Source organism: Pteropus alecto, unplaced genomic scaffold (genome assembly GCF_000325575.1).
Source record: "Pteropus alecto unplaced genomic scaffold, ASM32557v1 scaffold3, whole genome shotgun sequence".
Classification (NCBI taxonomy): Eukaryota; Metazoa; Chordata; class Mammalia; order Chiroptera; family Pteropodidae; genus Pteropus; species Pteropus alecto.
Window position 1 is genome coordinate 9,962,298 of NW_006442484.1, and position 18,251 is coordinate 9,980,548.

The window sequence follows — 18,251 nt, forward strand, 5'->3', positions numbered from 1 at the left end:
CACACACACAACACACACACACATATATATAAAACACCTAGGGAGAGAATATAAAAGATCACTGTAAAGAACAAAACAAAACAAAACATTTCTCTTTGCAAAAAGTAGTGAAGTTAGTAGTAATATGTGTTTAGGCATATGTGGGTAATCTACTTGTGATTCCTTCTAAAATGTCCAGTATGGGACCATGTTGTAAAGACATTTGGTAGTTTTTCTATTGTGATCATCTGGATTCCAGACTCATTTATGCCGTAAATTAGCATTGTTAGCTAGGATACATCTAAGGAAAAAAGTATTCATCTGAATAACCTCCACATAACCAATTTACGGAGATGTGTGGTCATTTTTTTCTGGGCAATTAGAGCAATTCTGATGGTTTCTAGTTTTGATGAGTTGAAGCTTTTTCTCTTTCATCTACACAAAAGTTCACTTATATGAATGACCCTGAAAATGGATCCTGGTACTTATTCTGCAACTTATAGCCTACAGAAAACAGTTTTCTTTTCACAAATGACATCATAGAAAAGCCAAGTCATAAATATTTTCATAGAATAGACAGTCAAACATAGCAAAGCCTTAAATCATATTACTAAAATAATTTTTCAGAGAAAGTTATCAAATAACAAATGGGTGAACAGGATGGGCATAATTGCCAATATGTGACATAAAGAGACCACTTATGTTATACCTGTTTAGAGATCCATGTATCTGATGTCATCTCGTATTTCTGAAACAAAAAAATTAACTCCATGAAGCATCTAAAGACCAAATAAGCATGCACCAATTTAACAATTTTTACACTGTTATCCTTCAGGTATTTTTTTTTCTCTTCTCGACTGCTGAAATACCATGAGAGACCCCATTGTCATTACTGCTTTAAACTGAATAAATAATTAGAGAATTGTGATTAAATGATAATTTAATTATAAAGTCTTTGGTGAACTCCTTCAGTATTCCCAGTAGTATGCCACCAGGGATGGAGCTTTTCCTAGCTCTGTTTGGTTACCTCATTTGAACTGTTTTGAACCACTCAACATTATTTCTTTTTACCTCTAGGCAACATCAGGAAAGAAAATTACTAAATCCTTCGAAAGAACTGAACAACAGCCAAGAAAAAAATTAAAAGATGGACATTCTTTCAACACTCAATGAACTCTTAAACATAGTCATTTTTTTCTGAGGGAAAAAGATTCTATAAGAAAAGTGTTCAAATGAAGAAAAAAAAAAATCACAATATATGTGACATTTACCTGTATGCAGAGGTACTAATTTACAATTGTTAATAAAAAGTGTGTTTTTTTTAATTTATAGTGTTTTTAACCAGTTTTCCTTTTAAAAGGCTTATTATTATTAGATTATAGTTGACCACTTTTTCTTTTCAAGATCTTTTCCTTTTCAATAGATTTTTTCTACATGCAGATAATAGAGAAATAAATAAATCATTCCTTGATTTTCTATGTGCACATGGGCAATAACCATTCTTGATATCTATAAAACACAGACACAAAACATATTAATTGCCACTATTCCTTAGTATTACTGTTTTGTTAGAATCCATGAGAGCACTAAATTTCACATGCAATTATTTGTCTTTTTTCATTTACAGCAGAAAGTAAATATTTTAACTCCATAAAAGAAATTAAATAGAATATTAATAGGGAGTCAAATCAATAATATTATACGGTTCCTATAATTTTTATTGAAGCATTTTAATATATCCTTGCAGTTACCTATATAGATCATTCTTCTATAGAGATGATAGGTTTTCTCTAACTAAAACATGTGCATGCCAATTTTTAAATGAGTTAGTAATTGGCTGAATAAGAAACTCTCCAGAACAGTTTAACTAATAAATGGTGAAATTCTAGTCAGTGTATAAACTAGCCAGGTTAATGAGGGTGACTGAAATAAATTTTTTAATAAATACAAGTTAAATGAGAAAAGTATCAGTGAAACCCAGTAAGTAAATGGTGGACTCATCTATCTCATTTCTACATGTCTCCTCATCATTCCAAAGATAAATTTCTTTCTCTTCATTTCTCTCTTTTATAGACCATGAAAAACTATGTTTTAAAATACTGACATATAATTTGATTATAGTGAAATGTATAAATCTTAAATTTTGACTTATTTACATGTTGTTGCGATATAAGACCTTTACATTTCCTCACATATTCTCTCATGCCCCTTCCCAGAGGTTTCAAAAAGGCAACACACTTCTGAACTCTTTCCTATATATTAATATTCCTTTTTTAGAAATTCAGATAATTGAAATCATATATTATGTACTTTTTTATGTGGGGCTTCTTTCACACCTGTTTTTGAGATTCGTTCATATTGTTCAGTACGTCAGTATTTTGTTTCTTCTTAGATTGTTGAGTAGAATACCATTGTATAGTTATGCTTCATTTTGTTCATCTGTTCACTATTAATGGACAATTTAATAGTTTCCAGTGTTTAGCTATTGTGAATAAAGCTTATCTAAAGATTGTTTTTTTTTATAAACACTTTGGTAGAAACAGGATTTAATCTATATTTTCCTAATGTCTAATGATGTTGAATACTTTTTCATTCATTTATTATACCCTTGTATCTATTCAACATGTTTTTAACTTTTTATTGGGTTGTTGTTTTATTATTGAGATGTATATATTTATCAGTTACACACTTTGCAAACTATTTTCTTATAGTCTGTAATTAGATGTTCAATTTCTTAATGGTGACTTTGATGAGAAATTTCTAATTTCGATGATATCTAATGCATTCTTTTTCCCTTTTATGCTTAATTATTTTTTCATATTCTATATAGTAAAAATATTCCATATTTTTCACCTAGAAGATTGACAGAATGAGCTCTGAGATTTAGAAATGCAATTTAACTCAAATTAATTTTAGACTATAGTATGAGATAGATATCAAATATCATTGTTTTTTTCATTTGGTTATTGATTGTTCCAGTACCATTTTCCCTTATTGAATTGTTTTGGCTCCTATGTTGAAAATTAGTTTGATCATGTAAATAAGGATCTATTTCTGGATCTATATTTGTGTGTCCTTATGCCTCTAGTACAATGTCTGAGTTTCTGCGGCTTTCTAGTTCATGAAATCAGGTAGTGCAACTCTTCCAACATTTTTTTTTTTTTTTTTTACAAAATTGTTTTGGTTCATCAGGGCTTTAGCATCTCCATGTATATTTTAGAACCAGCTTGTCTGTTTCTAACAAAAAAGTCTGCTAGGATTTTAATCGGTATTACATTAAAACTATAGTTCAATTTAAGTGGAATTAATATCTACAATATTAGGCTTTTCAAGTCAAAAATGTGGCATAGCTTCTATTTATTTAGGTTTTCTTTAATGACTTTCAGCAATGTTGTAGTTTCCAATATTGGAATTTTGCACACTATTTGTTAAATTTATCCTTATTATTAAATGTTTTAAACATTTTATGGTATTTTTGTTTATTTCCTATCATAATATTACAACTATATAGAAATTTATTTTGTTGCTTCTTAATTCTTTATTTTGAAACTAGTACAAACTTACAGAGAAGTTAAAAGACCAGTTTAAGAAACATCTGTATATCCTTTGGAGATATTCCTCATTTATTTATGTTTATATTTTGCTACATTTGCTTTATTATTGTCTCTCTACTGTTTCTAAATCATTTGAGAAGGTGGAATTATATTTTTTCAAAATAAATTAAAAAGTGAGAAATACTATTCTTTTTACATTTGAATTTGCAATTTATTTCAATGCTATTTCTTTTCTTTTTCTTTTATTATTAGTTTTAAGTATATAGTACATTGGTTAGACATTAATAAAGTTTATCAAACGATCTCCCTAATTGCTCATTCTCTCCTCTGGTTCTCCACTTAGCATTACATTAATACTAATTGCATTCCCTATGCTGTGCTCCCCATCACCATGACCCTCTATCAACTACTGATTTGTACTTCTTTAACCCTTCACCTCATTCTCCCAACTCCCCTACCCCTTTCCTCTCTGGCTGTCACCAGATTGTCCTCTAGAGAAATATTATTTTTTTCTAAACAATTTGACAGCAATCTTGAGGTATTGTATCCATTATCCATAACTAATTAGTGAGTATTTCTTAGGAAAATTACAGTTTTCTACATATTTACCTATTTTTAACAGTAAAATGATCAAAATGAGGAAACAAAACAATTGAAGTAGATTGATTTGTGAGTTGTGACCTAATCTAGTATTTTTTATACACTTTTTTACTTTTTATTTATACAATAATGCCATCTACAAATAGTTTTACTTCTTTCTTACCAATTATCATGATATTCATTCCTTGCCAAGTTGCTCTAATTACAGTCTTTAGTAAAGTTTGCATAATCGAATATATATCCTTACCTTACTGCAGTTCTTAAGATAAAAAAGAAAAAATGTTTCACCATTGAAAATGATATTTAATGGGCTATTTTGTGGTTATCCTTTATCAGATTGGGGATACTACTTTCTATTCATTTATGTTGAAAGATATGAATGTGCTGAGTTTTGTCAATTGCTTTTTTTGAATCTACTAAAATAATTATTTACTTTTCTTCTTTTTTATGTTAAAATATGAATCACATTGATTGGTTTTCAATATCAATCTTAAACTCTCAGGATAAACCCCATTTAGTCATGATGTGCTATTCTCTATTGTGCTGTGAATAAAATATCAATATGTTTAAGGATATTTTTGTATGTATGTTTATGAGCGATATCAGTCAAAATATTCTTTTCTGTAAAGTCTTGTAGACAGGTAGTTTACAGGAACATGAACTTAATTCCTTCAAGGTTTGATTTAAAGGTTTATTGAAAGGAGTCTAAAATAGCCCTATTCCTAATGCATTTTCTCTCTGGGTCCTGAGTTAAATGGGCAGGTTTCCAGTGAGAGTTTTCCATTTTTGCTGTTCAGAACTCCAAAGTTTTCCAGCATTGTGCAGCCTGCAGTTTTTCTATTTGATTTGCACTGAGGTAAAGATTTAAGTCTTTTACGTAGATAGCTGGAATTCTCTATGTAGCTCCAAATTCTGTGTTACTTGTCTTGCAAATTTCAGCCACGGATGGCCTCAAACTCTGATTCTTCCTGCCTACTTAAAATCAAAATCAAAATTACCATTTACATTAGGGACTATTACTGTGCTTTTCTTGGGCTAGGTCTCCTTGCACTATGATCTCAAAAGTGTCACCAAGAGGTAGTCCTTTAGGCTCATCTTATGTATTTACTTTATTTCACCATTTATGTCCTGATCCTCCTGTTCTCCAACATCTGAACATAGATGTTTAATGTATTTTGTACAGTTTTGTAGCTGATTGCAGCAGAGCTGGCAGTCTGATAACATTTACTCCATCTTGTCCCAAAACAGAAGTTTGAAAATTCTATTGTTAAATAATTGGGACTCCTTTACTAAGTACCACATATATAATATAACAACTTAAACTGATTACAGTATTTCCTCTACTAAGAAACTTAAAATGACACGTATAGAATTTATTGATGAATTTACAAAAACTAATTATAGAAATCTAAATGCCACCTACTTTTAAAATGCAGTGTTTCAAAAATTAGTTTTTACTTTCTTTTTTTTTTATTCAAGACACTGTTATTTAAGAAGACTAATCTGAATACAAAAAAAATGAATTTTTGGAATGTGTTTAAAGAAGACTGGAAAGAAACATCCACTTTCTCAAGTTAATCAAAGCCAAAATACAAAGAGATATCCATATTTGAGAATAAAACTAATGTGTCTTGGAATATCTTATATACTATATAAGAACTCATTTTTTTAAGTTACTTTGTTTTCTTCTGCTTATCATATATATTTCTAACTTCAAAGTTTTAAATCTTTATGGAATTAAAGCATATACTCCTAATAGAATAATTCTTTTTCTATTACTTTTGAAGTTAAATATTGAAGTCTTTGCACAAAGTATAACCTGATATCTCTCAGAATGATATCATAAACTATTTCATTTTAAACACATAAAAAAATAAATTATACTCACTCTACTACAAGCACCAGTTGTGGTCTCACAGACTGTGAGGATGGAGACGTTTTGAGGTCGGTTTAACCATCTGACCACTGTCTTGGTATTGCTTACCCATTTAACCATTGTGATATAGTATTCTCTAGTTTGGAAACAAAAATTAAAATTTACATTTAGAGTCAGAGAATCTGTATAATATCAATAATATACACTTGTTATATGCAAGAATAAATGAAACGCTATAAGAATGTTACATCATATGACTTTCTATTTATGCGTATATACACATCTGCTTTTTCAAATATTCACATATACACATACAAATATGTGTGTGTTTATGTATGTATGTAAGCATATGTACATATACATACATATATAAATATACAGAAAATTTGAGAATAACATTGAAAGTGAATGATTTCCAGAAAAAAAAAATCCTTGGAAAGATAAAAATAATCAAGATGCCAGATTTATGAATAATTTGTTATTTCTACTTACTAGTACTAATATACATAGAAATGAAGTATAATTTTTCTAAGGTACATTTTATTTTATTTCATTAAAGTATAATCAATAATCAATTAAAAGGCAAAGCTTGTTCTTGACTTATTTCTTATGTATGACCTTCATGTTATTTCACTTTATCTATGGTGACTTGGGATACAGAGCTATGAATGGTTTGTTTTGGTATTTGTCAGTTGTGAGCAAAAAGCCAGTCCCAATCTTATTCACAGTATTTTTTACAATATTTTTAAAACTTATTTATTTGAAATAACTTAAAACATAACAACAACAACAAAAAGGAATCAACTGAAGGAGATGAGCTACTGAATATTCAGGACAGTGAGGCTACTAATTAGTGGCACCTATGATGTCCTTAAGCTGGTTGTAAATTGAGGAAATTAATATTTTTTTCCTTTATAAGTTTATATTTCTTTCATTGTAGATTCTGCTTGGAAATTTACATAATATATCAGAAAATTCACAACCCACACAGAACAAAATATAATCAACAATATTGATTCAATTTATAATAAAAAGTAAAAAGACAACAGCTTTCCAACAAACTTGCCCAGTTTCAGAATAGATGAGATGCTTTAGCATTGGCTATAAAAATGCCATTCATGAGTAGTATCTTAAAATTAATCCACCTGTTTTTTATGTAACTTAAAAAACAAATCCATGTGGAAGAAAAACATTGTAATACAAATCACCTGTTCTTAAACAGATCTGGGTTAGACATTCAACTACATGAATTTTACATTTCTAACTATACTGAGTAGTTACTATTTCCTCTAGAAAACCTTTTATCCTATCAAGATAAAGATGTCAATGGAAGGACAAGCATAACTTGTCATACAGTAAAGCCTATCATGTTTTCTTCAACAATCTCTTTGAGACATCTGGAAGCTTTTACAACCAGCTAAGTCCCACTTGAAAACTGCCTAGAAAGACAGTGTAATCATAGTAATGTTTCCTAAATAGAGTTAACAAGGCAACTTTGAATTAAATAAGCAACTAGTTTAGGATTAATCTTTGCCCAAATCAATGGGTCTTGCAGTTCTTCAAAGAATGATGCCTTCTTCATTTTCACTGTATTTTGTTTAAACCAATTTATTTTGTGTGCATTATTGTACTTGGCAGTGTGACTATTAAAACGGATAAAATATAGGTATTAAACTTTAAGAGATTTATCTAAAGGATTTAACATGGAGAAAAATGATAGTGGATACTATAATCAATCAGAAAAGAAAATGCCAAATTCTGACACTGTATGTTTCCAATTAATTAGTATAAATATTGTTTGAATTGAAGTAAAAATAATACAATTATTGTAAACAACTGACTGAAGCTGAAAAATCAAAGAGGTCATATTTATGGAAAAATCTAGATAGAATTGGTATGGAGAATATTTTCAAACCGAATCAGACATTTGTCTCAATTAGTTAAAGTGGGTAATATTATCTTTCGAGCCAAGTGAGATAAACTAACATGGAGAATTTTTAAAATAAATAATAACATTAACAACAAAACAGAATTTAAATATTCATCTTGAGTGTTTTCTCTTTCAAAGTAGCCCTCGAGTAAAATGTTTCAAGAATATCATTTTTGTATCATCTTCACAGACATTGACAGCTTTTATATTTATTACTTATGATGGGAAATCTTGACTTTTATAAAGGATTTCATATTGGAAAAGCAATCAAAATTCAATCAGTACAAATCTTGTGAGTAAATGATTTTTTTTTACAGGGAACACAAACTGAAGTGTAATATTAAGTTAAAAATCATTAATTTATAGTCATAGCACATATTTATTTTTAAATAAATAATGTGATTATTTTGTATGTTCATGCATTATGTATCTATGTTCAAAAGCAGAATTTATTCTTATTTGAGATATCTTAGTATATATCATATTTATAATCTAAAGAATGAGTGTTCTCCCCAAAATTGAATTTGTAGACTTTCAGGAATAATTTCAAATCATTGCAATTTCTATGATAAAGTGTTGGAAATGTTCAAAATGAAAGTTAAGGTAGAACTTGACACATAAGAAGGGAGAAAAGATACATTTACCAATTAAATCATATCCTGTATTCTTTCTATATTTGTCCCAGGATCCTGCATGCATATATTTATGATTCATATCTATTTATTCAGTTTGCTAATAGGTATTCAGGCTTCCTCTGCTTGAGGGACTAGGGAAGAGCCCTTACCTGGAAATGTCACTCCTTGGCCTGCCTGCTGCAGATGTGGCTGTCCTCCTGGAATGCCATCTCATGAACACATTAGATCTGGTGTCCCACGACCAGTGGCCAGCAGAAGTGTCCCTTTCTTTTAACTGGCTTTCCTGCTTGTTCCTTGTCTCCATGGCTCTGGATTACCCAGGAAGTCCTCGAGGATCTGGTCCTCTTGAGCCACAGAGACAGACACAAGCGGGTTAGAGGGATTACACTCAAGTCAAGAAAGACTTTCTTTCTATCAGCTGGGTGGTCTGGCACAGGAGATCTAATTGTTCACAAGTGTATGTGGAATGGAGTCACCTGCATCACCAGCAGACAGGTATGTTAGAAATTACACCTGTGTTGTCACTGGCTTCCTGTCTGATCAGTACTCTTTGTTTGCAATGTAATTTTTGTACACATATAGTTACACTGAGTTCATCCTCCTCCAGATAATCCAGGATCTCTGCCCATAAGTGTACTGTGATGGCATTCACAGCCAACTCATAGCTACTGTCATTGATGGCCATATATTACTTGTAATAGGAGCTATTTAGGACACTTCCATGAACATAAATACATTTATTAATTAAATTTTCTTGGAAGGCACAGATATACCTTGGAAGAATAAGAGATGTAGACTAGACATATGTAAATCAAATAGGAAGAGAAAGCATGGTAGTATCAAGCCCAGAGTGACAGGGAAATATGACACTGTAACATCACTGGTAAATGCTAAGAACAATGGATTCCAAAGGGTGGGTGACTAAAGAAAGTTTTCAAATAAATAAAATAATGTCAAAGACAGAGTAACGAGAAACCAAAGACAAACCACAACCTTTATTCTTCAGCCTGGAGATGACTAAACATTAAGAATAATCACTTTCTCAAAAAATGTAACAAATGCCTAGCTTATGGGAAAATCTGCATGATTCATTATCATAAAAAAAAATCTTTCTACAGAACTTAATTATTTTTAAATTCCTGGCTATAAATTCCAATAAAAAATGAATGCTTGTAATACTTTAAACTTGTAGTATAAGAGTTTACAAAACATTTCTTCTCCTTAAGATTAGATGAATCATCTAACTTCCACTGGGCCTGAGGATTGGGTCATTATCTTAGTTCATACCATATTACATTTTGAAGAATCAACACAGACCATAATTCAAATAAAGATAAGACTCTGGGCTGAATTACTACTGAAGAAAATTTGCTTTCATGACCTGAATTTGTTTGATGGAGGGTCTTTAGCTGAATCACTAACATTTTGTTTTTTTAAAATGAAGGGGGTATGGAGCAAGAAATTGGAAAAATAAATGATGCCTTTCTCCGATAAACTTATTTTTAATTTCTTTTTAAAATGATAATAATGAATTGAAATTTATTTTACATTCTTTTACTAGAGTATATGTATCTGGTTGAAGGAATGTTCTCCCCAATTATAAGAATAGCTCATGGACCTTTTTCTAGTATAAGTATAAACACTAGTTGTTATAAATAATTAAATCAACCAACCAAATAAATAATCAACAGACCAAAAGAAATGACCTAACAGCTTCAAATTAAAAGCAAATCTTCTTCTTTTATTTGGGGGAGGGGATATAGTTTATAAGGTAGCTCAAATCATAAGAGAACATCTTTCTATAGCCATCTTATTAATCTTCCTCTCTATCTAGGTGCATATATATTCAAATATTATTATTGTCATCAGGGTGATTTTATTAGAAAGAAGAAGGCTAAGAGATGAGCATATAAGAACTTCAAATCTAATGAAAAAAAAGGAAGAACTGAAAAAAAGTTTATAACCATACTGAGTAATAAAATAAGGCTCTCTTATTATCTTAGCGAATGCCATTGTACAGGTCATCTGAAGATAATATAAAAAAATAATGGATGCTCAGATAACATATCAAAAAGAGTACTCATGTAATTATTACAAAATAAATTAATTATTTAAGTATTATGTTATTGTGAGTTTAAGCAGCATTTCAAATGATACATGTACCTATGCTATGAACATAATACAAAGTCCAATAAGAAGAGAGGGCATTTGATGGCCTAAATAGGGTATGGGGAAAATATGTTACTAATAAATTAATACATGTGTCTTCATACTTATACATTAAAAAATAAAAATAATTTGCTTTATAGGAATATTGCCACTAAGAAATACAGGAATATTATTATTAATAATGATATAAAAATAATTTATATATTTGAAATTCTCAAAAAATATAAAAAATTGAGTTAGCTTAGAAAGATTTAAAGATAATATGGTAAAGAAAATTAGAAAGACAGGTGAAGGAAAATAACTTATAGAGGGAAGCAAATATTACTATAGGTTAACTCCATGTCCAAAATGCACTAATGCAAATAATTAAAACATAACAAGTTACATGATTCACAATGCACACGAAAAAATTATGGCAGATTTTCAGAAGCACAAGTACTATGTAGATAAATCACAAATGTATGTGTGTCTGTATATGTGTATATATGTATACAGAGAGACAGATTGAAAGACATACACCTGCATACAAAGACAGAGAGACAAAACAGAAACAGAGAACACTTCTCACATGGCTTCAGAGAAATCATTGTGTATTCCTGTGGACATCTCCCATCCTTAAAGTAATAACAATGGTAAATTTTTTAAGGGAAATATTATGTTTAAATTATTTGTGTTGAATATTCTCCATTCTCCAACTCTTCTCCTATGGTTTCCAGAGGCTGGACTCTGCTATGAAGCTGCCTTGCCAACAAGAGTTCTCTGCTTGAGAGGAGAGTGTGGGGTATTTATTACCAGGACCCACTAGGGTATTATTTGGCAATGACTGAACTGTTCTACCCGTGGACAGATCTTACTGATTCATCCTGTTTTCCAGCTGCAAGCCTCTCAAAGTTTCATAAGTGAGATTGCCCCTTACTCGTTCAGTCCTGGGGCAGTAATAACTTTTCTGCTATTGCAGACTCTTAAGTTGTTTTTTCATTCTCTGTGAGTTTCCCCTTCATCCTGATCATATTACATCTTTGTTAATGGTCTCTTTATTAATTGTATTTTATTACTCCTCTTGAATATGTCACCTTTTTAATTTCCAGGACCCTGATAAAGAAATTATAAAAAAATAGTATGTTCTTTTAGAACTCAAACGTCTATCTAACTAGGAAAAAGATAATAGTTCTCAGGCAAATTTCCATATGGTTAAAGTACTAAATATAAATATTAGAGATATTGATAATCCAAACTAAAATTAAGAAAAAATAAGATTTTAAGTTCCACTTGATGTGCGGCTAGGTTAATGCAGTTTTCTTTTACTCACACCACAAATATTTCTATTTTTTTCATGTTTGTGTATTTCTGGCCCCTTCAAAGTAATATGTATGCTCGGAGGGGCTAAATCCAGATTATATAAATTTCTTTGATTACCTTTTTTTTTTTTCCCTGTGAACTGGGCTAAAGCTCTCATGAGGAACAATGAGTAAGAAAATATATTTCCATAAAACTGAAACATGGGAAATATTTGAATATACCAGTTTTGGAGTCAATTTCGATCTTGAGAATTCCAACAAAAATAGTAAACCATACACTTTAGTGAGTTTCACATGCCACAGTTGGCATTTACATAAGACCAAGAGGGGAAAAAAAGCAAAATTGTTATGTACACTGTGTAGATAAGGCATTACATGACTCTCCAAACTGTAGACTGACTTTCTAAACCAATATACTTGAATTACATTTAAGTGTTTTTTCTTTATGGGATTTTTCTTTACTCTCAGTGGGATCCAATATATAATTCTGTGTACTGTATTTCTAACATCTAAGGATATGTGCTATTTCTTTGCAATAGGTGACTAATTTTATCATATTGTATCACAGATTTTAAAAAGATGTACACTTAACTAATACTCCAATAATGACAATTGTTTCTCTCTTTAGGAATCTTTGCATTTGATGATACTCTGCTATTGCCTATCTAGTGAACTCATTGAAACTCTTTCAGATAACATAATCATGGTCAGGAATCACTATCTCTTATCAGGAAGAAATCTGGTTATTGAAAAATAGACCTCCATTTCAAAGACCTAAAAAAAACTGATGAAAACTATACATTATTATTTCAAGATTAGGGTATTCACAGCCAGAGAGAAGTAGAATGAATTGTCCAAGATCACATAATGAAATGGTGGTAGAGATGTGACTCAAACATTCCAAACACTAGTACCATTTCCTTTCAATTCAGAGGATCAAATAAATCAGGGGGAAAAAAAAAAGATGAGATAAGGATCACATAAAATATCAATAGTTTTTGTAATTGTTTCATTTGTGACTGAATTTTTCATGGCTAGTAGACTGAGCTCAAAAGTAGAAGTTTCTATCTAATTTGGTCAACTGTACTTGCATTCTGTATGTCAGTTCATATGATCCTGTGAAGTCTTCCCTCAGAACCTGGATGTAATGCTCTGTAACTTGAAATAGCCTTTACCTCATTTTCTTTATCAATAGTTTTTGTAATTGTTTCATTTGCGACTGAATTTTTCATGGCTAGTAGACTGAGCTCAAAAGTAGAAGTTTCTATCTAATTTGGTCAACTGTACTTGCATTCTGTATGTCAGTTCATATGGTCCTGTGAAGTCTTCCCTCAGAACCTGGATGTAATGCTCTGTAACTTGAAATAGCCTTTACCTCATTTTCTGACTTTGCTATCAACTAATCTTGAAGGTCTTTCTCAATTATTTTTAAAAATCTCTCAGCCTCATCCTTTCCACTAATTAAAAGAGCAATTTATATTAGTAGTTAATGAGGGCCCTTCAAGCATAAGCATTTCATAAATTTTTCCTAGATTTTAAGTAGGAAAAATTTCCATATACGATAGGCTGCACTTTCTATGAAAATCCTCAACTATGATGAATTTTTTTCCAAATATGTCAATGGAACAATATTTGAGTGAAATTTCTTTTTGAATCAGTCACCCTGCTTTGATTGATTTTTGACATCATCAAAATAAACTTTGAGCTTAGCCCCGTATCACTCAATATGTGTGAAACTATTTTCCTATATCAGCTTTGCCTATCTCATCCCAGCTTTAAGACTGTTATGAATTTTCAAAGGGATACAATATTTGAAAGAATCACCCTTGATATTTGCGACCACTCTGGATTTCAAAATCTACATTATTTGATTAGTTGTTCACTGCTGGAGATTTTGCTAATATTAAATTATGTTTCTAACACTTAAAATATGTTTTTTCTCCCTACTTAAATTTCGTAAATAAAAAGGCTTCTTATATAATATATTTACAAACAAAATCTCATTCAATTTCCCTGCCTGGAAAAGAAAGCTAAAGAATAACTGGCAAATTGTGGGAAGAAATTTGGGGGGAGGGAATGAATTATAGGGAGATTCTACTGTTTTTAAAGAGGACAGTTTAAAAAATGGAGTAACTATTTTTAGTAAGAAAATTCAATGGAAAATTATCCTTTGTTCCCATCTCTCTGTCACATCTGCTTGCAAAAGGTCTAATTCTCAGTATCTGCATATTTAGTCATTTAGTGGTGCTGCTAATCACCTTGAAACTTTAAATGCTTCCTGGGAACAAGAGAACCAGAATGACTTCATTCCTGCACTAATGGAGGCAGCCTCAGCTTTACTTTGAGTGGATTTGTTGAGCTGATCACATCTCTCTCTAAATTGCAACAAAATGATAATTGGAGTTAAACTATCTATTCACCGGTAAAAGTGAAATTGAAATTGCATACCTTGATTTAAAGCTGTCGGGTGGCATAAGTTCCAAAGTATGAGTTGGTCCATATAGGTTTACAACATATAATTTGATTGTTGGGTTCACTTGACCTGCCTTTGAGAAAATGAAAGTTGTAATGCAAAAAAAAAAAAAAGAAAAAGAAAAAGAAAAAGAAACACACACACACACATTAAGCATTAGAATATATTAAGGAAAAAAAGAGAAAATGCATTTTGATTCTTTTACAGTTTTGTGTTAGAATGGGGGAGAGGGGAGTTAAATCTTTCTGAAGTGAAGTGATTTTGAATGCAACAACTTGATTGCTTTCAATTGTTTTTGTAGATTGCTGCTTCTAATTCTAAACTGCTGAGTTGAGAGAGTGCCTCACGCTGTATTTGCCCACAGCAGATAAAACTGACAGATATGTTTGAGACTTCAGAGTAAAACAAACAGGAGCAAATAACAGCTAATATTCCAGAGTATGTAATGTAATTAGATCATTCTGCAGCCTAGTTTATGAAGGAAAACTAATATGAATCAGATATACAGTTTTCATGGAACTTTTATGCAAGATACACTGTACATCCCTAGTATAATGCATTGCAGTAAAGTGTGTGCGTGCGTGCACACACACACACACACACACACACATACACACAGGCACTACTAGGAGCTGTGTTTTTACTTTAGATTTAAATTTGCCTTCAATTTTGGAAGGCTTGAAGGTATTAAATTATAAGTCTGGAGGGAGGGAGGGAGGGAGGGAGGGAGGAAGGGAGGAAGGAAGGAAGAAAGAGAAGAGAGGAGAAGAGAAGAGAAGAGAAGAGAAGAGAAAATAAAAGAAAGAAAATAACCAATCTAGGCGCCATGTGCTTAAAATTCCACAATATTTAATCAATTCCATGTATTAATCACCCTAAGATTTCCTTTACATTTATGAATACTAGATGGAGTACAAGTGACCCTTGGGAGGTGGGCCATGAGCAGACTGTTCTCACTCAGTACCTAGCATGAACAGTAGAAAGACAGTGGTGAGGATGAGGACATGTAATTTATTTTCCTAAATACACTGTGAACTCTAGGGGCAGAAATGGAAACTTCCAACAAAGTACCACCAACACGTTGATGAGTGAATAAAAGAATGTTTACGTGAACAAATGATTAACAGAATCAGTTGACTACTTGTGACTCCATATTTCTAAAGAAAGGCTGATATCATTGTGGTATGGCTGATACTTTAAAAGAAGATCATATGAGATATACAGAGAAAAAAAAGGTAATTAAAAGTGAGTTGAATTAAAATACCTCACAGAAATCTAAACAAAATGATACAGCCAATTTAAAGATGGCAAAGAAAGAACCATGTTCAAGGAATCAGCATCAACAAGATCCAGAGTTAAATTAGGACAAAAAGCAATATAATGCATTCACCAATAGTAATAGCTCCTCAAGAACTGTTTGTTAGGTTATCAGTAATAATGAGCACAAAGGGAAAGGAAGAAAGAAAAACAGGGTAAGTAGGAGAGGATTTGTAAGATAGTGAAAATACTCTGTATGATACCATAATGAAAGATACATGTTGTTATACATTTGTCCAAACCCACAGTATACAACTCCAAGGTTGAACTGTAATGTAAACTATGGACTTTGGGTGACAATAATGTGTCAATAGATTTTTATCAATTGTACCAAATGTATAAATCTGGTGGGGAATGTTGATAATGAGAGAGACTAAAAATGTGTGGGAGAACGGGGTATATGGCAAGTATCTTTTGTCTCCTCAATTTTGTTGCGAACTGTAAACTGCTCTAAAAAAATGTCTACAAAGAAAAATGACTAGCATGTCTGTAGGAGTGTATCACATATAGGTCAGAAGTTTTGAGCCAAAGAAAGAAGTCAGGTAAAGCTTTCACTATAGAAATGCAGTGATTATTAAGAGAGATTGTGGAACTAGTTCATATAGTAAAGGGCTTCCTGGAAGATAAGCTATGAGCCTGCCTCACAGAGAAAGCTCTGGCATCAGATTTTATAAAGCCTCTTTGTTATTCTAAAACCTTCTGGTGCCTGGAAATAATTGTCTTGGGCAATGCTCTACTACAATTAGGAGCTCTCTTTTACATCACTTTTGCTTTAATTAAATTGCCATGTTCCTCCTTGAAAATATTGGCCTTATTCATATGTGTAGATTTTTTAGTCTATCCATTTCTCTAGCTTGCTTGATCAGGTATGTTAAAATTTAGAGCTGGGACACAGTATTTAGAAGTGCCATTTAAAGTGTTGCCCTTTAACTAGCAGCATCAATCAATATCACCTGGAACCTTAGAAACACAAATTCAAGGGTCTCACCCAGGCTTATATTTAGGCCCAGAATCAGAATCTTTAAGGTGAGCCTAGGAATCCGTGTTTTAACAAAATTCAGATAATAGCAATTAGTATAAAAATTTTAATAAAACACTGATTAATAACTAATAGTGTCTTTATCAAAATTTGCCTACTAATTTTAATTATCTGATAATTTTTTTTAAATAGCTCAGTGGTTACCAAGATTAAACTGTTTCAGAATCGCCCAGAAGGCCTGAAGGGCTTGCTTAATCATTGATTTCTGAGGCCCACCTCCAGTGTCTCTAATCTCTGGATGGTACATTTTTACATTCCTAAAAATTTCCCAGATGAGATTGACACCTCTGGTAAAAGGACATTTTGTGAACTGATTTAGCTTTATCTGTGAGTCAGAGAACTTTGGGTTCAAATTTTACTGTTATTTACTGGAGATGAACAGGTCTTTAACAAAAGATCCTCAAGCAATATTTTATCAAATTATCAAAAATAAGACACCTTTGAGAAGGTCACAAGTCAGAAGTTTTGTGCCAAAGTAGGCTTCCTTTCTGTAGATAAAAATACTTTATAGTTTTGTTAACTGGACTAACAAAAAAAGATTATTTATAAAAGTGCCTAAAATAGTATATAGTAGTGAATTAAAAATGAGTTAAGAAATTGACTTTTACAATTAATGAAAAATTGTGTATATTTTTTCTTTCAATAAACTGATTTTAAAAAGAAATTAAATTAATTTGATCTTTTTATAAGTTCTTAGCAATGTTACATAATTTTATATTATACTTTGTCTAAGATATATATGGTTATTATTGTATCTTAAGAAAGTTTTTTTTCATATCTGTAGTATACATTTATGCTTGCATAAAATCACTGATATCTCAATTAAGTCTAATTGAAAACAAATTAAATTAAAAGTTGTATACACATGTGCCTAATTTTATACAAAAAATGTCAGGCTATTTCCCAAATTCAGCTGTCTAGCATTCTATATCTTAATTAGATTTTTATCTTTCCATGGAGCTTTGAAATTAGTGCACATTGCAAGTTCATCTGTACCTTTTAATATTTGAATTGTTTCAATAGTTTGCAAATTGGAGGAGTTCATTTATGTGCTTTTTACAGTCACATTTCCCACAAAGACTGCAAATTCATAGAATCCTTTTTCTATGATTCTGAAACACAAGCCTCAATAATAATTAACCTTATTTTACTGGCAACTAAGTTGTCATTAAACGAGATAATGTTTTAATTAAGAACATTAACCTGAGGTAACTAAGATAGAACAGTGCATCTCTTTTATGCTGAATTGCTAATGAAGGGTATTTTATGAGTTCTAAATCATGCTGAATTAAGTAAAATACAAATATGTTTGTTTTGTGTAAGTATTTCATTAGTAAATCTGACTACATTTGGTATTTTCTGCACTTATTTTAATCTAGTT

General features: G+C 31.1%; 1 protein-coding gene across 12 annotated transcripts in view; it reads right to left on the minus strand.

Moving 5' to 3' along the window:
- DPP10 (dipeptidyl peptidase like 10) overlaps positions 1–18,251 on the minus strand; it is a 1,220,852-nt gene that overhangs the window by 66,765 nt on the left and 1,135,836 nt on the right. For 11 of the 12 annotated variants that reach the window (XM_006921020.2, XM_025039378.1, XM_025039377.1 and 8 more), the window contains 3 exons: positions 14,490–14,587; positions 6,022–6,145; positions 689–727 (listed from right to left, as the gene is read on the minus strand). In XM_006921020.2, the coding sequence (XP_006921082.1) occupies positions 689–727; positions 6,022–6,145; positions 14,490–14,587 (261 nt within the window). The remainder of the gene's footprint in view (positions 1–688; positions 728–6,021; positions 6,146–14,489; positions 14,588–18,251) is intronic. The other variant, XM_025039373.1, reaches the window with a different exon arrangement.